Here is a 23,270-nt window from a genome sequence, read left to right on the forward strand (position 1 = left end):
ATAAATTGCTCGGGCGCGTTTGTCAGCCTCCTCTTCTCCTGGCAGGTGGCAGCGGAGCAGAAGCTGCTCTCAGTGTCTGTGTGCCCAGCCGAGGAGCGCTCCTGTCCCGGCTCGTGCTCGCCCTCCGCTTCCGCGCCTCGGCTTTCCGCACCTCCAAGGGGGAGTGGGAGTGGGAGGCGAGGGTCGCCGCCTCTGCTCCCGGCTCCAGCTCGGCGTCTGCCGCCGCCGCCGCCGCCGCCGCCGCTCCTTGCGGGCCATTGGCTCTGCACGCTCGGGGAGTCGCACGGCTGAGCTCCCGCTCTGAACCCCGCGCGCGCCTCTCTCGGAGTTGTGCTCGGGGGAAGAAGCGGGAGGGGCGGCTCGGGAAGAAGGAGCTCCAGGAGAAGAAAACGCGACAGGAAAGGGAGGGGGGGGGAAGCAACTTCGGACGGAAAGTTGATTCGAACTGGCATAGTATGCAAAAAAGGGGAGAAGTCGATGACTAGCGGCAGCATAAAAGTGTGAGAGGCTTCGGTGGTACCCAGGAGGCGGGCGGTTCCTCCCCGGCCCGCGATCCCTCTCCCTCGGCTGCGGCAGCGGCTGCAGCGGCTGCAGCGGCGGCGGCGACTGGCGGAGCTTCACCGGCACCGGCGGCGGCGGCAGGAGTCGCAGCGGCGGCGGCAGCCACAGGTGCGAAGGGGCGAAGGGGCGCCCGGGAGGCGAGAGGGCGTCCTCGTCCCCCTCCCCCCTCCCCCCAACCTCTCCCACCCCTCCCCATCCAGCTTGGGACTTCCACTCAAGTCACCTTTCTCCCGCCCTCTCGCCCTCCCTCCCCAGCGGTAGCCACAGCAGGGAGGAGGAGGAAGAAGAAGAAGAGGAGGAGAGCTGCCGGACGCTCGGCGGCCCAAGGGAGTTGGGGTTCGTAGGGGGTCGTTTTCGGCTCTGAGGAGGTCCCCGCCCAACCTTCAAAATTTTGTCCAAAAGCAGACAAGAGGATCGCCCCGCGCTGAGCCGGTTGGTGGGCAGCAGGAGGCGCCTGATCGCCGCCGGGGCCCTGGGGGTGGTGATGGTCCTGCTGCTGGTCATCCTCATCCCGGTTCTGGTGAGCTCGGCGGGCACGTCGGCGCACTACGAGATGCTGGGCACCTGCCGCATGGTCTGCGACCCCTACGGGGGCACCAAGGCTCCCAGCACGGCGGCGACCCCAGACCGGGGTCTCATGCAGTCGCTGCCCACCTTCATTCAGGGGCCAAAAGGCGAAGCCGGCCGGCCGGGCAAAGCCGGCCCCCGCGGACCTCCCGGAGAGCCCGGGCCGCCGGGCCCCGTGGGGCCGCCCGGAGAAAAGGGGGAGCCGGGCCGGCAGGGCCTGCCGGGCCCCCCTGGGGCTCCGGGGCTCAACGCGGCCGGGGCCATCAGCGCCGCCACCTACAGCACGGTGCCCAAGATCGCCTTCTACGCGGGCCTTAAGCGCCAACACGAAGGCTACGAGGTCCTCAAGTTCGACGACGTAGTCACCAATCTGGGCAACCACTACGACCCGACCACGGGCAAGTTCACCTGCTCCATCCCTGGCATCTACTTCTTCACCTACCACGTCCTGATGCGCGGGGGGGATGGCACCAGCATGTGGGCTGATCTCTGCAAAAACAATCAGGTGAGAAAAGAGAGGGGGCACTTTGAGGGAAAGGAGGAGAGTGAAGGGAGAAGAGCTGCAAGATCGAGGTGGGTGTAGGTAATGGAAAGGGGAGTGGGGTAAAGGGGGAGACGTAACCGGGATTCGGGAAGGAGACGGATGGATGGGACACTGTCGCGCTGAGAGCTCTTAGACTTGGGAAAGGACTGGAATTTTTTCCGACGGCCGGTAGAACTGCGGGTCGGCTTGGAGAGGGCGGTCCCAGACTGCGGTGAGATAGCTCAACTCCTCCACCCCCAGCCTCCGAGCCCACGAAAGGTCAGAGCCGGGGGCACTCCGAGAGGCGGGAGTGCGCGCGGGGGTGTTCCCTCAGGGTGAAAAAGTTGGGTCCTGTAACCTCTGGAAAAGAGAGGACGGAAGGGGCCGGGAGCTGCGAGATAACCTGAGGCTGTCACCCCTAGAGAAAAAAGCTAGGGCCCAAGAAGATGCCCCGAGCAGGGGCGCGCAGAAGATGGGTGGGTTCCTGACCCGGAGGCCAAAGGGACTCACGCGGCCACCTAGGACAAAAGAAGGGAGAAAGTGTGAAAAATTAGCACCTCAGTTTCAGAAAGAGGGAGAAGGAAAAACGGGACCAGAGGATTTTAGGAAGAGGAAAAGTAGAAAGTCCGTGGGGGGCTCGACACCGCACCTCGCAGGCCTGCGGGGACGCGCGCGGACTAGCACGGGGTGCGCTTTGCCACTCTCTACCCGGCCTGTGCCGTGGGCATCGGGGGAGGAACTTCGGAGCCTCCCAGCGTCCTGCCGGGGCCCAGCGCGGAGGCCAGCCGAACGCGGGGCTTCTTCCCTCCCACGCGCGGCGGCGAAGCGGCCTTACCCACGCACAGAGGCGCAAGAGGCTTCGGGGAATTGTTTTCGCACTTGACTCGGCGACCCGGGGGACTCCTAGCGCTTCCCCCTCTTACTCCAATAGTGAACTGCAGCTAAATGGAAATCGTGGGCAGCCCGGGGGTAGGAGACAGAAAACAAGGTTGTAATCGTCTTTTCCAAGACATCCTAAAGAAAGCTTCTCCTCCCTCCCTTTTAAAGTACGCGCCTGCCTCCTTCCCTGTCTGCTCCTTCGGAGGCCTGGCAAAAACCCCGAGGTCTAGAGAAGAGTCCTGAGGTTAATTGGCCGGCAATTAATACGGAGCCTCTCCTTCCCCTAGGCTAAATGTTCTGGCGTGGGTTGGAGCCGCCATTTACTCAACTAAGGAAAGGAGGGCTTCAGGTCACCCTTTTTCCTCTCTCTCCCCCAACCACAAAAGGCCTTTCTTCCACTAAATTCCTCTTTAGCCCCGTGAAAACAAAAAGCAGATGACAGATTCTTAGGTCTCAATCCCTTCTAAAAGGGAAGAGGACTTGAAGGATGCTCAAAAAAAAAAAAAAAAAGGATAAAGGTCCTTTTCTTTGAGGGGCCTTTAGGGCCAAAGGAATAGAAAAACAGGTAAACTGCCACCAGGAGGCACTGCCAGGGATGCGTATTATAATTATTATGAATGAAGAGAATATTAAAATAAATAGAATTTTTCTCTGATTTCCCGATAGTTATAGGTCAGTTGCTGAAGGTGACATGTCTCAATGTAAGAAAATAGGTCATTTAGGGTTCCAGGATACCCTGAAAGTTATATTTACATTTATAGGCAATCAATCTGTAGGCATATTTTAAGAGTACTTACTTATCTCTTAAATGGAGATGTGATAGGTAGCATAAATGAAGGTAACAGGAAAAGAAACAAGCAAACATTTTTTGCATTTTTAGTTTATTTATTTATTTTTGCCTCAGAATCTACTTAATCTGTAACAAATTACACTGTCATGAATGTACAAGCTCCAGTTCTATAGACACAAATTAAGTTTTAAGAAAATATATGTAATGGATTATTTGTTGAGGTAGTAAGATTTGACTTTTATTAAAAATATAAAAACATTCACTTTTTAGAGTTCTGCAATAGGACAGAAAAAAAGAGGAGCAATCCATTTAAAATAGTTGAAATTTGATCTCTAACCTACTGAGCCTGTGTATGTTATAGTGGTTTCATTAAAATCTTCCTCCGCCCCTTCCAAAGGCTAATTACTTTGGAGGTTTTAATGATGACATTGGGAGAGCTTCACAGATAGAGGCCTCTTTTGTACAGTCAGAAAGAAACGATAAAACAGCCAAGCTTTATGTAACTCACCTAAATGATGTGTAGAATGTGTAATACTTTAAAACATTTAGGTGAGTTAATTCTGTAAGAAGTATGCAACAGGTAATTCTAAAAAAAAAAAAAATCCATATAGTAGTAAGTGGATTACTGTAGATTTAGAGATAAGATTATTCTGGTTCAGAAATAATGGATCCTGTTGTAGAGTCCAAGTTGTTGGTAGAAAATGTAAAAGGAATTCATAAAAGCATTCCACCTTCATTCCCCACCCCTTCGAAATTATGCAACATTCTGAAAATTGCTTAGAATCATTTTATGTCCTATCCCCTTTTTTGCTCTGACCTAATTCATGTCTATAGAACTGAAACTTGTGCATCCAGGTGAGTATTATGTTCTATGGATTAAGGGGATTTTGAGAGCAAGAAATAAAGAAAAAATGCAATATTCTCTGGGAAAGGGAGGAATATCACTGTACCAGAATCATGTAAGAGCCATTTCATTTATGCTCTGTGTTGAATGCAGGATCACAGATGGAAGCATCAAAGGCCAGTAAATTAATCTGGTATGCCACTTAACCTTTTGTTTATGGTTCCTCAGAAGTACCATGAAAATGAAATTATGAGGACTCTAGCGGCAATTAATTAAATTAGCAACTTCTGCCATAAATATTGTCTCTAATGATAAACCTTTAATAATAAGATAATGATAAAACAACTCATTCTGTCATGCTTTGATAAACTTACCACTAAGAAGAATATGGCTGTTTTTTTTTTTTTTTTTTAACCTTGTCTCACTAAATAAGCTTCAAATTATTTTTTGCATTTTGCCTCTTTTGTCGTTTAGGATAGGTGAAGACCAAAATTATTCAAAATAGAAGTAGGAAAAAAAAAAAAAAACATGGAAAAAAAATCCTTGTTCAATTAAGCCAGAAACCTTGAGAGTAAAAGATTGTTATTCTATTGAAAGTACTACTTCTGTTTTTAAAACCATAATAAACTAGCCAGTGAAAGCAGAAAAGGGTCATAAATGGATAGCTTAATAATAGTTATTTTTCTTTCCTTAGAATTTAACTTAAGTAGTTGATATTTAAGGTGACTCTTTTAGTGGGCAAATAGTTTTTGGTACGATTTGGTATGATATTTGTTATCTTTTTATAGACTTTGGGAAATACTGGGAAAGAAAAGCAAATTCTTAGGTGTAATATGTAACATAGGAATGATGGTGGATTACATTCAGGGATTTATTAATGATAGTGGATTGAAAATGAAAAAGCATCACATTCTCCGAGAAAACATCCAAATCAGTGTACATTGAGGAATTCAAAACCATCTCCAGGGTGAATATATTACCCTTAATAGCCTGAGAGCTTCAAGACTTGCTGAAGTCACAGAGCTGGCTCCTATGTATTTGCAGTTTCCAGGTCCCATTATACCTTTGCAATATGATGAGGTGGGCAGGCATATTAAATGATATCAAGTATACTAGAGAATGATAATTGTTTAATTTGGAAGGTCTTGTAGCAGAGTATTTTAAAGTCTTTTGGGATTCTTCTCAGACATTAAAAAGAAATTGCTCTGGCTTTTCCAAACAAAGGAAGGGAAATCTGTAAGGGGTGAAATGCTGGAATGCCGGATCAAACTAATGCAGTTTCAGGGTTTTGTGGGATACACAACTGAATAGAAATTGCTTTATATCTTTAGTTCTGTCACCTATAAATCATATTTTAATAGAAAGAATGATTCTTAGCCCTGTAATGCCCTTCTAGAGAATGCATTTAATGTTTAAACTAATAAAATGCAAGATATATTTAAGCATAGTACCCCAAATATAAAATGTTATGTACATTCTATTAATAACTATTAATTATATACTGGACTGCTGAACACATGAATGGATTTTTTTTTCCTATCCAGGAGTACAAAGACTTATTATGGGATTTGTTTTTCACCACCCATGAAAACCTAGCCTTTTTTCTTTTGTTTTTGTTTTTTTTTTTTTGTTGTTGTTGTTGTTCTCAATATCTATTCCAAATAGCACCATCCTATAGGTAGGGTTTGTTTTCCTGGGGAATAATGATTAAATGAAGTTAATGATTCAAGATGATCAACTTTTCTTCCAGCTGGTAATTAATTCCCAGGAAATGTTCTTTGGTTCAATTATTATTATTATTATTATTATTATTATTATTATTTAATCATTTCATTCAATTGTTATATATATGTATATAGTGAATATTTCTAAGTATAACTACATGGTATATTGCCATCATCACAAAAAATATAAGTGCAAGTTTATATAGTGTTAAAGTGTTTTACTGCCTTTAAGCTCTTCTTACCCTTTGGTATGTGATACCTAGAAAGATTTCTACCTCCCACCCCCTTCCTTACTCAAATTACTTTTGGAGTTCAGCAATGTCAAAGAGGTTTCTCCTCTTTTAACATTTCAGCATTAATGTGATATTATCCTATATGAAAATTTAAATCTGAAAACCTTTCATTTTAGCTCTGAAGGGAAGGCAAGGAATTTCTTGACTTATGGGTCATTCCCTGCCCCTCCCCCTCCAATTTGCCAAATGATAAAAATCCAGCATATTATTCACTAAGTCATCCATTATTGCTTAGTTGAGGCTTGCAGAGGCATTCCATCTCTAGCTCCTTTATTTGGGGAAGTGTGATTATTCCAGGAGGTAGTAACTGGTCACAAAGAGGAAGATGTTTTACTCAAATAAATCACCTACAAAGATGCTTATGGAAATGCTTTACAAGGCAGAACCACAACAGAACTAAATGAATCTGAAGCTTAATTTGAGTTGTAGATGTGACAGAACGCTCATATCACTTGATGTGATAGGCAATTTGACTGTTTGTAAATGCCTATCAACTCACTAATGAGATCACAGACCCGATGCACGAGCAGCTTCCATGCTGAAAACCAAAAGGAAAAGACACGTTTCCAGCCATCATGTGATAAAAAGTACATTCAATTAGAGAAATCACTTTTTAAGCAATGCAGACCCCTTAAATAATGAGAATTTAGCTCATTTTATATCTTTTAGTTTATGCTCAGTTTAGTTCATTGATTTAAGAAAACATGTCAGCATTGAGCAACTATGATGCTCAAACAGATCAATATATAGAAAAAAAGGAATTCCAAACAAGCTTAGGTTGCCCATTGTTAAACGAGGTCGGTTTCTCAAGTGGCTGGATAGCAGTTCTCCTGTCTAGAGAGTGCAGGTCTTGGAGTAAGAAAGACCCAAGTCAAATCCTGCCTTAGATACTTAATAGCTGAATGACCTTGGGTGGGTCACATAAGTCTCATTTGAGTTTCACTTTATCTGTAAAATGGGACAGTGATAGCACCTAACAGGTTTGTTGGGAGGATCTAGTGAGATAGGATTTGTTAAATACTTTGAAATTCGTAAAGTGCTGTATAAATACTGGCCATCTCCATCATCACCACTACCACTACATCCATCATCATCATCATCATCATCATCATCATCATCATTTCAGATTTTTAGAAACTATAAGCCCATACTATAGATTTATTTGTTTTTACATTTATAAGGCTCTAATGACTCAACAGGTCTGTTGAGTTGATTATCAATAGTTTGTTTTAAAAAAAAATCTCTAGAATCTGTTTAGTCCATTAGGAATGTGTATTTTGAGGTTTGCTTATATACAGTATTTTTGTTTTATTACTATTTTTATTTTAAGTCCAAGCAGTTCCTTGGATTTTTTATATCACAAATCTTACAGAATTTTTCACTAAGGCTCCAAAGCAATAAACATTTATTAAGTGCTTATGATGTGCCAAGCACTGTGCTCCATTCCAGAAGGGAAGACTAATGGAATGAAGACATGAATAGTCTCATAGTCTGTTGGCCCTTCCTCAGGTTCTCTAGTTAATGGTAGTTTAAATTAAAATGCAAGAAACTAAGTGGGTTTTTTTTTTTTCTTACTTCAAAAAGAAATGTGAGATGGTTGAGTAGAGTCAGAATAGGAAGAAAGCTTTTCAAAGAGGAAAAAAATGTTTTTGTTTTATTTTAAGTAGTAAAAATCCCAATGATGATTAAGAGTCAAAACTGACAAAGAAGCTGAATGGAGCCTCAGTACAATGCTACCCTCAAGATTTGTGCAACAGGACTGGGAGAGAGTGGAAACCATGGTAGAATGACATCATTCTTTTCCAGTTACAGCTAGAGACTAAATATACCAATTTCCTAGTAGAGGAAGTCTCAGGAAGTACATGGCTATCATTTAAATCTGGGTGTTTGAGTCCTAGGAGGAAGTATCCTAGGTTTTTAACCCTCATTTTAATTGCGCATCTGTTTTGCCTAGGTCCGGGCCAGTGCTATTGCTCAGGATGCCGATCAGAATTACGACTACGCCAGTAACAGTGTAGTTCTTCACTTGGAGCCAGGAGATGAAGTCTACATCAAATTAGATGGAGGAAAAGCACATGGAGGAAACAACAACAAATACAGCACGTTTTCTGGATTTATTATTTACGCGGACTGATCATTCAGAAACTAAGCTTATCTCTTTCGAATCTGAGCACTGGATCCGTAATGGTTCACGGAGCCTGTGAATCAAGAATCCCAGTGGATACCAACAGTGGGGCACCTCAGTAGTGTGTGTGTTGGGGGGAGGGGGGAAATCAAATGCTACCTGACTCACATCTGTACAACTCAGAAAAACAAACAAACAAACAAACAAACAAACAAAAAACAAAAACTTTATGTTAAAAAAAAAGTTAAAAGCAAGATACGCAGATGTGTGATCCACTACCGCCGCCAAAGCAAATATTCCTTAATGTTAGTGTCCATGTGAATGAAGTCCTATAGAGATCACAACTTTTTATAGAAAAAAATCTACTACACTGAATTATTTCTTCATTATATATGATACTTTGGTGTATTATGATATTGCTGCTTTTATCCATATGTCAGCTTTGGTTCTTGTGAGTTTACCTGCTAATTATGATACTTGGAGGCCGCTTATAGTGTGGTAAGGGCTGATTTTAAGGTAAAAAGGAAAGATTTGAGGGAAATCATATTGTTTCTTTCCAAAGAAATTGTTTGCCTTGTATTTTTGTTACTTTTACATTTAAACCTAGGAATGATTCAGCTTTAAGCCTTAACCTGGAATGTTCTAGATTTGGGGGGGGGGGGGAAGTAGTTCTCAAGCTTTGTATTATTGCCATATAGTTTAATATTTATTAATTTGGTTTCCCCCTCCCTCTATTGATGTTTTTTAAGAAACAGATCTAGAATATGACATTGAATTGTCCTGTAAATGTGCTAAGAAGCCTGTGTAAGTTTTTACAGTGTTTAGATAGCTTCATAATTGTTCATCTTGTCAATATACATATTGAGTCCATATTAAAAAAAATCTATACTTCCTTCAAAAGGCTCTTCAGTATAAATCCAGAGTGCAGTCCTCTTCCCCATCCGTACCCCTCATACCCAGGGATGGAACAAAAGATTATTGATGCACAGAGGCTTAACTTGAGCCACTGCATGAATTGCCAAGGGGATAGTTTGTAATGCCTTCAAACCCTTACTACAAGTTTGTAGCCTGAGGTTATTTCAAAATTAACAGATAAACATATTATCAATACAACAAGATGTATATATTTTATACACAATATATGTTATATATAATATGTACATTATATATAATGTATATATATTATATGTGGCTTAGGCACAGTGGATAGAGACTAGAGAAATACATTTTTGAAAAGCATACTACATATGATATTTGAATTATTTTGAATGTCAAATATATATGGAATACCAAAACAACAGTTCTTAGTGAAAATGGCTCCTGTTAAGAATTTTAAAAGAGTATATTATTTTGCATAGGTTAAAGATGGCCTGGAGCACATTTTCCTTTCTATTGGACCATTCTTGTCTTATTCAAACCAAGAGTTTATCCCAGAGTCTGTGGTAGACTATTAACATTAGGCTTACAGTAACAAAGTGGCTTTGCCTTCAATGTTGATATATTACATATATTTGAGCCATCAATTTGTTCTTGTTTCAGAGGTGGACTAAAACTGACATTAATGTAGATTTTGAGCGCACTAAGAGGCCAAAATCCAGTCTCTCTGGTTAACACGTAACGCCAAAAGCCATCTCTTTAATCTACCAAGTGAAAGATATAAAGTACGCGTTGTCATACGCTGAACTGTCAAACAATTTCCCCCATAATGATGAAAAATCTATTCCTTGCTATTTGCCTTTGAAGATTCTCTGACAAATAGCTTTCAGAAACAGAAATTTAAAAATATTTAACCCACTCGTTTCATCGGTGAAGGAATTGCCCATGTTCATTCTGCTTTTTTCAAGAAATTAGTTTGTCCCTTTGGCTGCTCTTTTAGGACAGTTCCATTTCAAGTCTAGGGGTTATCATTATAGCTCAGCTATGCTCCTTTTTAAGGAAGTCTCTAAGGTAGCTTAGCCAAGATCTCAAAAAAGAAAAATTGTTATTCATCAATATATTTATTTATAGTTCCTGTTTTCCCCAGTAATATGCCCCAGTCTGGTCAAATACAGATGAAAAAGCATGTAATTGCTCACCAAGTGTCATGATTAATCTACTTTGGTCTTTCTAATGCTAATCTATTTGATTTTTAAAAAAAAATTATTAAAATGGACTTCCTTTCCACTTAAGGGACTTTCACAATTGTGGATATGTATGTTTACTACAGAGAAAATTGGAAGCAAGGTTTGGAGAAGCTTTGTGTGTTTCAACTAGAAAAGTAAAGCATTCAAGCAAAAGATTTATTTTAGGCATAGAATATACCAAGGAGTTAATAAAAGGACTTCATTCCACGGGAGAAAAAAAAAACCAAATCCAAACAAACCAAACAAACCAGAGCTGGGTACCAAGCTCTGAAAATCAAGACTGTCATTTCTAATAGAAATGACCTTTTCTTCAGACAAATAAGCATCGCTTACCCCTGTTTAGGCCCAGAGAAAAATACTCAGATAAAAAAGTACACAAAAGAAATGAGAAAACGTATAAGGCAAACATTTCTTTTATTTATTTATTTATTTTTGCATCATATCTTACAAATCAATTAAATTGTGGCCTTTGTTATACATGTAACGATGATGATTCATTAAACTATATTATGTAATATATTCAAACTTTTATTATTGCATTTTTATAATTCAGAGCAATTATCCATGTGGTTCGTGTCTCACATTTCCAAGAGCATAAGAACAAAATTCAGAACAAAACAGATATGGACCTCTGAATGCAGTAAAAAGTGGGTCCTGATTTTATTGCTTGTATATATGTAAAAGAGAGAGAATACACATTGGATATTTCATTTAAAAATAATCTACAGCATTTGTAAATTGGTAAGCATGTGACTGTATCTTTTGAAGAAAAAACTTAAAATCTCAAGATCACTTGCTACAGAAGCTACTTTATAGTGCCATATTATTCATTAAGCATTAATTAAAGAACAGCAGGATAATTAGTAGGATCATCAATAATTACAAGAAATCTCAAATTGCTCCAGAGGGGGGTAATTTAACTGGAAACAGTTTAAATTTTCTCAAGGAGTACAGCCGATGAATCTTCAAAAGAGTCCGATTATTTGCTAGGTATAAGATTAAAATCATTGTTTGGGAACAGGTATTTTTCTATTTTTTAAAAAATAAAACCAGTATTAGAGGTAGCCAGATTCAGAGATAAGGCAAACCTCATTCTAATAAAAAGAAAGATTATTAGCTCTGGTGGTGGGAGGGAACTTTGGATAGTTTCTGGGGCTTCCTACCCCCATCCTCTACCCCCTCCCCAAAGTGGTTTGGTTTCAAAGAGCTGGATTTTCTCTATCAGTTTCATGTGCAAGAATCAGAAATGATTTTACTATTTGAAAGTTAACCATCGCTTTGGGTTCTCTACCAGTATCTTCTCAATTACATTTTCAGATATCCCTCTAATTAACATCTTAGGAACTATATTGGTGAGGATATGTGAATAGCCATGGCCTCCATATTTCATCAACCTATGTTTAGTATGTATGTCATGAGCAATCAGAAGTTTATCTTCGTAGCCTTCGTCCACCAGTAGCCGTACCCTGCAAAAATGTTAACATATTACTTGGCATTTGTCTAACATTTTATATTTTCTGAATGCTTTCTAACTATTTTTATTCATGAATCTTATTTTTGCTTTTGATAAAGCATAATGTCTACTTGCTGTTGCATGGATAGTAAGACAAATAAATATTTTGCAGTGAGGATGATATTGCTGAATTCTGGAAGAGAAAACATCTGGATTCAGGGCACACAAGTGGATCACTCTTGCCTCAGCTATTTATGGTATAATGCACCAAAACCTGCCTGAGGGGTTGCTTCTGATAGGTGATGCTGGCTTGAGTGACCACTTCAGCATACCACCAGTGATACTGTGATATGGTTTTACATTCAGGTCATCTCTCTCCAAGGTCTGCTCCCTCCCAAATTTCAGTGATCTCTCTGTTCCCTCGATTTTTGTTCTGCATTTAAAATCGATGTATGTTAAGAGAGGTAGAGGACCAGACCGTTTATGTTTCACATGAAGAAACAAGAGATGTTTATTACAGCAAAAATTGGATAGCATTATGAGAAAGCTTTAAAGTAAATAGAATCAGCAAGTTAGTAGCTTTAAAAATGGAAGACAGATCTATCTTTCCCTAGTGTGCACAAAGAGCCTGACTATTGAACACTCTTTGATTTAGTGGGAGAATTCTGATTTAGTGGGAATCTTTGCAGGTTGAGCTAAATTGGCCCAGAAAAATTTATGATATCTTCCCTCTGCCTCAACAAGATTTCTGAAATAATTAATAGGTCCTTTAATATTTTATAGATAGATGAATGAACAATAGCTTTCCAACCATCTAGCTCTAAAAAATGATCAGAGAGATTCTCTCCACTCTGCCCATTAGGATTGCCACTTTTTCTATGGATTGACCTCAGACACCTGCTGAGTGATCGTGTCTAGAAGTTGGATAATCCCTGCCATGGCTGAAAAAATTGTATTAGATGTCAAAAGACATCAATTTGGAGACAATGGAGATCTGGTGGAATACTTTGTGATTGCCTAGATAGCAGAAGTGAACAAAAAGCTACCTAGCAACTTTATTTTAGGGATTTGTTTTCCAATGATCCCTTGATGCCTTTAGCTCTGGCTAAAAGTATTCTAGCCCATTAATCATATTTAATAACCATTCTGGTACAAAATAAGGTGTGGGTCATTGCTAGTAATTAAAAAAAAAGATTTGTTCTGCAAACTCTGGGAATATGATTTAAAAGATAACTTTGCATTTGTAGGTAAGATTCTTGCAAGTCAGCCGTTGGAAGCTATACCTAATAAATGATTGACAATGCATATGTCCAAAGAATTTATCATGAGATCATAGGTCTATAATTAGATAGGATCTTAGTGGTCATCTAGTTCAACTCCCTAATTTACAGATGAGAAAACAGGAACCTTGAACCCATGGCTCCAAGTTCAGTTTCCATTCCTTTGCAAGATGCGCTCAAATATTAATCTCATATGTGTCTTAGTTGACCTGTTGAAACCCTTTCTCAAGTGGCTTAGTTTTTGAGAAGTTCTGGGAAGAATACCCTTTAAAAGAATTGATCTATTTGGAAAATTTATAGGGCTTTATGAAAAAAAGAGAATTTAAATCAGTTTTTATCTCTGCATAAATCTACACACACATATAAACAATTCATATTGGTAAAAGGCATTCCCATGCCAAAATAAATCAGAGATCTTTTCCTTTATTGAAATATTAAAATATGCAGCTATAGCTCTATTTAATAGGCAGAGTCTCAGTATGACTAACCAAATGACTGGGATTATGAGATCCTATTCTTTTTTGCTCAGGCCTTTTTGGGCCCCTCATTCTTTTGGCATGTCTTTTCTGTTATCTGTGAAATGGGGGAAATAATACCTTTCTACCATACAAGACTGTTATAAGGCTAGTTAATGATGGCAAAGTGGCTCGGGTCACTCCTTGAAAGTACAGAAAAGCTACGGAAATAACAAAATTGTGAAGTAAAAGAGAATATGGAAATATCTCATGTAAGGTATTTTTCTAAATAAATGCAGGGCTCAATTTGTACTCAGTGTGAGTTATTAAGTCAAGATTCTAGAGCCTGCTAATCTTGTGTGATACTTCTATAAGAACAGTTTTTCAACTGAAGACAGCAGCCTGATCTTTTGGCCCATATAAAAGAAATTCCCGCACCCTAGGTCATTTTGTGGAATGAACAGGTCTGGTAAATATGCCATCAAGAGAGAGGGACTACTACAAATGAGGCTAAAAAAAATTATAGTAATTACAGAGAGACAAATTAGTTAGTAATTTGCAAACAAATATTAGAGAGAGACTCCAAGTGTAAAAAGCCAGTGAGATAATAAGATTTGAGAAATGGAGCATAAGATTGAAAACAGGTGTTAGATATGGCAAATTACTGGTGATGAAAAGTAGTGTCCAAGTCCACTGTGTCCAGGATTTAAAATTAGTTTGGATCAGACTAACAACTGTGGATTAGTGATGGAAATCAGGAACTCAAGGGACTGAAAATGCTGGGATAAAAGGGAGTTATATAATGGATGCGGGTTGACATGCCAAAATAAGTCATTCTAATGATTTAACTAAGAGCTCCAATTGGAGAGAGCAGCCCAGAGTGGGGCTTCAATTTTCGTTAAATATAATCTAGAAAAACTGAATTCCTCCAAAGATATGGGGGTGATTTTTTTGTTGTATCTCAGGAACATTTGAGTCAATTCCTTAACTTCTTTGCATCAGTAATTTTTTAAACCAAGTTTAATGTCTGGGACCAAAAGGAATCACGGAGGAATGCTGGCTCATTTCCCAAACCCTCCAGATGGATTCCCTCTAGGAATTACCTCCCATCTACACTGGAAGCTTTAAGGGTCCTTCCTTAAAGTGTAAGGAAGGAGGGAATATCCAGAGCTACAAATAGATCTCAGGAAAAGGGAAGCTAGCTGACAAGAAATTAATCATCTTAAAAGTCAATGTCCAGGTCAACTTAAATATCCACAATATTGACAATCTTACACTACTCACATCGTGAACTAAAGTATTCAAGGCTTTAGACTATTTCAAGGGAATGCCTGTAGAAATAAAACCTTCATCTTTGCTTACCACACATTTGTGAAATGAACATGGCAGTCAATACATCATCTGAAAGATCTCACTGATTTAAAGAATCATCCATTAAAAACCAACTAGCAGAAATAACCTAACACAAACTCAGTTAAGTAGATGCTTAATTTGATATTTTATACTATTAATTTCACCAGTCAAGCTAACAAAGTATTTTTTTTTTGGCATATGAAACCTAATTCTTGGTAAAACATTAGAAGGGGGTCCAGACTTGTTAGTTCATAACTACAAAACACAAAGTAAACAACTATGAAAAAATTAAGCTTAAATCAATTTGTTGTCTGTTTCTAGCAGAAAGAGCCGTGATCTAGATTAATGATTCACCCCAGCTGTGGCCCTGCCATGTTACAAATACAATGGAAGTTTCCTGCCCTATAGAAAAAGACTGATGTCCCCATATCTATGTAGTCCAAGTGGAACCAAAGGCAACATTGAGTGGACAGAACAGACTCATGAAACTGAATTTTTTACCCCCACAGGAAGCATTGTGGTACACTGGAAAGAGTGGGCTTCAGAATCAGAGGACATGTATTAAAATTTGGCTGTCGTTCATTAACTGATAATTCCGTCACATCACTTAACTCTCAGAACCTCTGTTTCTTTATCCATAAAATGAAATATTTTGAACAACTGGACTCTAAATTTTTGATCTTATAAGATATTCTAATTGCCAACCATAATTTATAGTCATATTTCCTGTTTTTTGTTTCCACATTTAAGGCAAAAATATAAAAATGCTTTGGTCCAAGACCCACCCATTTTCTTTTCCTTTTCATTCTGAGAATGTTAACAAGAAGTAGGTCTCCATTCACCCCTGTGCTAAGCTTGAAAACATGTGAGTAGTTTCTGTTGAGTTTGGACTGGGGGATATATGAATTTACAGTGGTATTCTTCTTATAGGTAATGTATTATGATCCTCAGGTCCTCAGCAAGTCTTATCTTCCCATATTCAATGTGTTGCCAAGTCCTCTCTATTCTACCTTTGTAACTCTCTCTAATATGCTTTCTTCCCTATTTTGATGCTGCTATTGCTATGATACAGATTCTCATTATCTTAGCCCTGCACTATTACAATAGCTTGCTGATTGATCTCCCTGCTTCAACTCTCTCATCAATTTAATGCATTTTCTACTCAGTTATCAAAGTGATTTTCCTAATGTCTGGTCTGAATATCTGAATATGTTGCTCCATTTAGTAGTCTTCATTGGCTCCCTACTACCCCTAACATCAGAATAAAATCATTTGTTTGGATTTTAAAGCTCTTCATAACCTGGCCCCTTCCTACCTTTCAGTTTTCCTATGCCTTAAATATGTTTATACTCCACATATTCTTCCATGCAGTGACATGTTCTCTTTGTTATTCCTCATACAAGACACTCTGTTTCTTGTATTTTTATTGACTGTTACCCATGCCTGTGACATTTATCTCCATATCCTGGGTTCTTTCGTTTTTTCCAAGTTTCAGCTAAAAGCTTAATTTCTTCAAGAAGCCTTTTTCCAAATGTCTTAATGCTAATACCTTCCTTCTGAGATTATTTTCATTTTATTCTTATCTATCTTATTTTTACACAATCCTTGATGGTTGTCCCTTTTCCCTTAGACTGTAAACTTCTTCAGGGTAAGGACCACTTTTTTTTATCTTTCTTTAAATCAAAGCTTATTTAAATCAAATGAAACAATAAGAGCTTGTTAACTTGGCTTGACCTGACTTGACTTGGGTTTTTTTTTGGTTGTTGTTGTTGTTGTTGGTTTTTGGAAAATGTTTGGAGGAAAGGCTTTGCATTCTTATCTAAATTGTATCTCATCTTGGTGAATGCTCTTAATGAAGCACTGAATTTTGTCTCATGGCAAATAATGAAACTGAATTTATTCCAGAAAAAAGATAAAGCATTCTAGTGCAATTAGAGATGACATTTGGATAAATCAAAAGAAGTTCCATTTTTGTTTCTTCACTGTAGACATGGGAAGTTCTCCCTATCGGACAATCAAGGTCTCTTGTTCACACATGGAGAAATGCTTTAATCTATGGAGGTTGAATCTTCTGATATTGCGGCTATTACTTTTGTTAAATGGAAATGTTTAGCTTGGAGAGGATAAGTCTATGATTAGTTCAGCACTCTGCACCATACCTTGCCTTGATCACTCTCAATTCCTGTCTGTCTCTTCTTGCAATGACATAGCCCATTAAACACCAAAGTTTGCTGTGAGGGTACATCCAACAAATTATATTGTATTTAGGCAAATGGGAGATAGTGTTGGTGATGAGAAGGTCATGTTGCACAAGTTTTAGTGGTAAGTGACTTTTACTATTGCTAGCTTGGAAGGAAAGCTGACGGCAGCCCATTTGCTCATCTGGGCCAGAACACTTGTAAATATCAGGATTGGATTGAAGAAAATAATATGGAAATTCAGAAGCTACTCAGTGAAAAATGAGAAGTATAGTTTGGCTATCTCCTAGAAGGCAGTATTTAACTCTATCAAAATTAAAGTATAAACAAAGCTTAGAGAGATGCTGTATTCTTGGCTCAGTAAGGTGAATAAAATTATATTTTACTCTGAGAGTAACAATCCAAAGTACTTTTATAATACTTTGAAGTTTATTTATGGGCCAAAGATCTTTGATGCAATTAAACTACTCAGTACTGATGGAACCATACTGATCAGTGATCTCCTGGAGAAAGGAGCTGGATATTTCCATAGTGTTCTCAACAGACTGTCATCAACCAATGCTAAAGGCACTGACCACATAACTCAGGTTGAAGTCAATCCCTCTCTAACTGAACTTCCAATTAAAGAACAGATTTTCTGTACAATTTATTTTGTGCTTAAATACAAAAAGACAAAAACAAAAAGAGAGAACTCTTCCATGTGTACAGCACAACATAAGAAGAGGATTCAACATAAAACAATAAATTTCTATTTCACATTGTTTACTTAAAAAAATGTAATAAGTACTACATATTAGTTTCAAAGCTGTCTTGCTTTTCTGTGATTCCTTCTAAATTGTCTTTTGTTTTCTGTTGGGCACTTTCTTTTTATTTCTTCCACCCTCCCTACTCCATCATTCAACACAAACATACACGTGTGTGTGTGTATGTGTGTGTGTGTGTATAAAACCATACTATAATCAGTACTTACTCTGGATGTGGATAGCATATTTCTTTATAGTTCTTTTGTAGTTGATTTTACTATTTATAATGCTCAAAATGATTTAGTTCTTCAAAGTTGTTCTTAGAACAATATTGCTATTATTATGTGGAATGTGTTCTTGCCTCTGATTATTTTACTCTTCAATATTCATACAAGTCTTTATGTTTTTCTAAAATCAACTGACTCATCATTTCTTATAGCACAGTGGTATTCCATCACAATCATATACCATAACTTGTTCAGCCATTTCTCAAATCAATGAGTATCCTCTCAATTTCCATTCATTCCTACTACAGAGAGCTGCTGTAAATATTTTAGTTCCTTTCCTTTTCTCCTAATTCCCTTTGGAAACAGACCTAATAAGGTTATTGTTGTGTCAAAGAGTATATACAATTTTATAACTTTTGGGGCAAAATTCCAGATTGTGCTCCAAAGTGGTTAGATCGGTTCACAGTTCTACCAAAAGTGAATTAGTGTCCCAATTTTTCCACATCCCCTCTATCATTTGTTCCTCTTATCATTTTAACCAATCTGATAGATATAAAGTGATATCTCAAAGTTATTTTAATTTGTATTTCTCTACTCATAATGATTTAGAGCAGTTTTTCATATGAACTATAAATAGTTTTGATTTCTTCATCAAAAACTATCTGTTCATATCTTTTGACCATTTCTTATAAATTTGGCAAAGTTTTTTAATATATATTTGAGATATGAGACCTTATCTGAGAAATTGTCTATAAAATTTTTCTCCCAATTTCCTTCTAATCTTGTATATATTGGTTTTATTTATACAAATCTTTTAGAATTTAATGTAATCAAAACTATCCATTTTGTACTCATAATGCTCTCTAGCTCTTCTTTATTCATAAATTGTTTTTCTATCCATAAGACTGATAAGTAATATGCTCTATGTTTTTCTAATTTTCTTAAGATATCTCTGTTTATATCTGGGTTGTACATTTATTTTGACATTATTATGGTAAATGGAGTAAGATATTGATCTATGCCCAATTTATTAGATTTCTTTCCAGGTTTCCCAACAATTTTTTTAATCAAACAATGAGTTCTTCACTCTAAAGCTTAAACCTTTTTACCCTTTTAGATGTTTATATTATTGTCTCTTAAACCCAATTATACTGAGAATAAAGTTCTAGTTCTACCAGCCCTCTATCCCCAACTTCTATTGTAATTGTTCTTCCATTCAATAGAGGTGTCTATTTTATGAGATAATTGCTCCATTTTACTTTTCCCTCCAGATTTTAGTTTTTTAAGAATTATTCTATTTTATTCAATTCAACTACTAGCCATCTATCTATGTATGCTCTTTTAAACTTCCCAACTAATGATAACACTGCTTAGAGAAGAGATAATCTTTTCCCATATGAGAAACAAACACTTTGACCTTATTGAGTCCCTTACAATTGGTCTTTAATGTTTATCTTATGTTTCTCCTGGATCTTCTATGTCAGATTTTTTGATTGAGTTTGCTTTTTGGTCACAAATATCTGAAAGTATTTCAGGTTATTAAATTTCCATTTCTTTTCATTCAGGATTATGCTCAGTTTTGTGGGGCAAGTTATTCTTGGTTGCAAGAATCAGCTTCTTTGCTCTTTAAAATCTAATGTTCTAAACCTTTCAATCTTTTAATGTAGAAGCTGTTAGATCTTCTGTTTGCCTAACTGTATTTAATTTTTTTAAATTTGTTTTTTTCTCTTGTTGTTGTAGTATTTTCTCCTTAATCTGGGAGTTTTGAAACTTATTACATGTTTTTTAAAGTACTATAATAAAATAGAAGTAGAAAAAAAATTTAGCAGTCACCACCTGAAAAAGGTCCCAAGATGAAAATTCAAAGGAATATCATATCCATTCCTATTTTACCTTCTCATTTTAGAATTTCAGGGCAATTTTCCTTTAGGATTTAGAATATGTAGACGTCTTAAAAATAAATCATAACTTTCAGATAGTCCAATAATTCAAACATTGTCTCTTTTTGATCTATTCTCTAAACAGTTGTTTTCTGATGAGAGATTTGACATGCTCTTCTATTTTTTTCATTCTTCTGATTTTGTTTTATTATATCTTGGTGTTTTATGATATCATTAACTTTTCCTTGTTCGATTTTAGTTTTTGAGCAATTGTTTTTCCTTAAGTTTTTGGATTTATTTTTCCAAGTGACTGACTTCTTTTCATAATTTTCTTGGATTGTTCCTATTTTTTCCTTTGTCTTTTCCTCAACTTCTCTTTTTTGATTTTAAAGTCCTTAAAAAACCCTTCTAAGAATTCTTTTTGGTCTTGTGGACATTTGACATTTTTCTTTAAGGTTGAAATAGTAGCTTTTAAAATTTCATTATCTTCTCAAGATAAACTCAGATCTTCTCTATTCCCATAGTAGTTACCTAACATCAGATTCTTTCTCTTTTACTTACTCATTATTTATTTTTCTTTTTAGTGACTTATTACTATAGTACTAAGGTGTGTGAGGGAATGATCCCTCAAGGTTCAAATTTTTCATACTGTTGTTTTCTAAGCACTATCTGGGGACCTAACTCAGGCATTCTTCTCTGCCCCTGGGTCATAGCTAGGACCCTCAGTCATGTTGTCACCACAAATGTTCTTGCTCCCTGCTGTCCCTCCCAGCTTTCCCCTCTGTCCTGGAACCAAGACCAAGGATTCTGTTCTCCTGCAAGTGCCCACAGCCAGCAGGGTCCCTGCCCTCTGCTATTATATTGCCCCTGTGTGTGTTTGCTGTTCCTTACCCACAGTTGCAAACAGGGACTATGTCTGCTCAGCAAAACTGGGTATGGTACCCTGTGATAGTAGAGGGTCAATCTATCTTCCCCTACTTAGTTGTCCAGTCCCTAAACTGGGAAGTTAGAATTCCTGAAGCTGAGGCTGCCCCTGGGGCTTGTTTATTGATTCAGCAAAGTCACCAAGAGTTATTTTCATTTCAATTGGGCTCAACCACTCACTTTGGAGGTATGGTCTTTCCTAAGGTTTTCTTAAGTTGTCCGAGGACAACTATTTTACCCTAACTTTTAATTATTTTTGCCCTTCTAAGTTCACTTTGGATGATTTTTGTCTTATTTGTGGGAGAAATTTGAAGAGCCCAATATTCAACTTTTAATTATTTCTGTCCCTCTAAGTTCACCTTGGGATGATTTTTGTCTTATTTGTGGGAGAAATTTGAAGAGCCCAACATTCAACTTTTAATTATTTCTGCCACTTTAAGTTTACTTTGGGATGATTTTTGTCTTATTTGTGGGAGAAATTTGAAGAGCCCAATATTCAGCTTTTAATTATTTCTGCCACTTTAAGTTTACTTTGGGATGATTTTTGTCTTATTTGTGGGAGAAATTTGAAGAGCCTAGTATTTTCTGTCTTTTTCCACCATCTTCCCAGAATCCTCTCCAAGAACAGGTTTTGAGTGCCATTAGGGTCCTCTCATGTGGCAAAGTGCCTAATGGCCATTCCATTACAGCAGAGATCTACAAGACAGGGGGTCCACTCTTCATATGAAAGCTGACTGAAATCTTCCAGTTTATATGGCAAAAAGAGATTATTTCCCTAGGAGATCAAGGATGCTTCCATTGTTCATTTCTATAAAGGAAAAGGAAATAGGTTGTTTTATGACTATCAAAGCAGGAGAGAGGAGGTCTCTCTTAGTCACTGCTGGCAGGATTCTTGACAGAGTCTTCCTTAATTGGCTGATTCTTCACCTGTAAGATGGTTACCTACCTGAGAGCCAGAGTGGCTTCTGAAAGGGCTGAGGAACTGTCAATATGGAGTTTGCTGTTTGACAACTCCGGGAGAAATGTCGGGAGGCTTGTATACAATGTTTGTGGACCTGACTAAGGCCTTTGAGGCTGTCAGTTGTGCGAGCTTGTGGAAGATCATGGTGAAATTTGGCTGCTCAGACAAATTCATCAATATTATACTCCAGTTTCATGATGACATGCTTGCAAGGTTCTGGATAATGGACAGTGTTTAAGTGCTTTAGTATGGACAGTCCTGGATAATGGACAATGCTTTAGTGCTTTAGTATGGACAGTTCCGGATAATGGAGGATGCTCTAGTGCTTTAGTATGGACAGTTCTGGATAATGGAGGATGTTTTAGTACTCTATTATGGGTAGTTCTGGATAATGGAGGATGCTTTCGTGCTTTAGTATGGACAGTTCTGGATAATGGACAATGCTTTAGTAACCGATGAAGTGAAACAAGTCTGTGTGCTTGCTCCCATATTTTTCAGCATGATGTTGACAATATTTTCAGATGTCTTCAGTGATGACAAAGAAACAGCATCAAGGTCAGTGCCTGCACTGATATTACATTACTTAACTTGAAAATGCTACAGCCTAAGATTAATTTTAAGAAATAATTTTGAAAGAAGGAAATCTTATTTTTTTCATTGTATGGAGACCTTTCAGTCTAAAATCCCTGTCCACCAATACTAATAAGCTACTTTTTAACTTGTAAGGCTCAGTGAGTTGACTGGTGGCAATGAGAGGCTGGGTACTTTGTCCCCAGTTACTATATGTGTCACAGATCACATTTAAACTAAAGTCTTCTTGACTCCAATTCACTATCACATGCTGCTTCTCTTATAAAGCACAAGAAACATTGCTCTTCTCTGAAAGTCAGTGGTTCGGTATGTCTATTCTTTGATGAACTTGGATCCCATAATGAGATATATGTAATAATTAAAGGAACTTAGCAAATGAGGTAGTAGGAACTGATTCCACTTTGCTTACCTTCTTATTCGTTTGTTGTCATCAGGCATATCAATTTCTGGATGCAGTTGGTAGTTGAGCAGGATTGTGCCAAAAAGATCATACTCCAAATAACATCCAAGTTGGGCAAATTCTAATAGCTCTTTTTTATCAAATATAGTCCTAAAGGCAATGAGATAGAAATGTTATTATTTTCAAGACTTTCCCTATATATATATATATATACATATATGTATGTATGAAGTTGGGACCAAATAGTTTTGTAAGATCCCTTTAGAAACTTCTATAAGAAACTATGACCTCTAAGAAATTTTAGGTTATTAAATTAGCCAACAAACATTTGCTAAGCACCTACTATGTTCCAGCCACTGTGCAACATACTGCAGGT

General features: G+C 38.2%; 2 protein-coding genes across 3 annotated transcripts in view; one reads left to right on the forward strand and one right to left on the reverse strand.

Annotated features, from left to right (window-relative positions):
- The first annotated feature begins 36 nt into the window (after positions 1-36).
- C1QL3 (complement C1q like 3) lies at positions 37-11,187 on the forward strand. The gene is made up of 2 exons (XM_031939921.1): positions 37-1,633; positions 8,136-11,187. The coding sequence occupies exons 1-2, from the start codon at positions 1,046-1,048 to the stop codon at positions 8,313-8,315; spliced, it is 768 nt and encodes a 255-aa protein (XP_031795781.1). The 5' UTR covers positions 37-1,045; the 3' UTR covers positions 8,316-11,187.
- The window catches only part of PTER (phosphotriesterase related), a 98,798-nt gene continuing 86,369 nt past the window's right edge, over positions 10,842-23,270 (reverse strand). For both annotated transcript variants that reach the window (XM_003771901.4, XM_023505108.2), the window contains 2 exons: positions 22,904-23,044; positions 10,842-11,895 (listed from right to left, as the gene is read on the reverse strand). In XM_003771901.4, coding sequence (XP_003771949.1) covers positions 11,685-11,895; positions 22,904-23,044 — 352 coding nt within the window. In that variant the 3' untranslated portion in view covers positions 10,842-11,684. The remainder of the gene's footprint in view (positions 11,896-22,903; positions 23,045-23,270) is intronic.

Source organism: Sarcophilus harrisii, chromosome 5 (genome assembly GCF_902635505.1).
Source record: "Sarcophilus harrisii chromosome 5, mSarHar1.11, whole genome shotgun sequence".
NCBI lineage: Eukaryota > Metazoa > Chordata > Mammalia > Dasyuromorphia > Dasyuridae > Sarcophilus > Sarcophilus harrisii.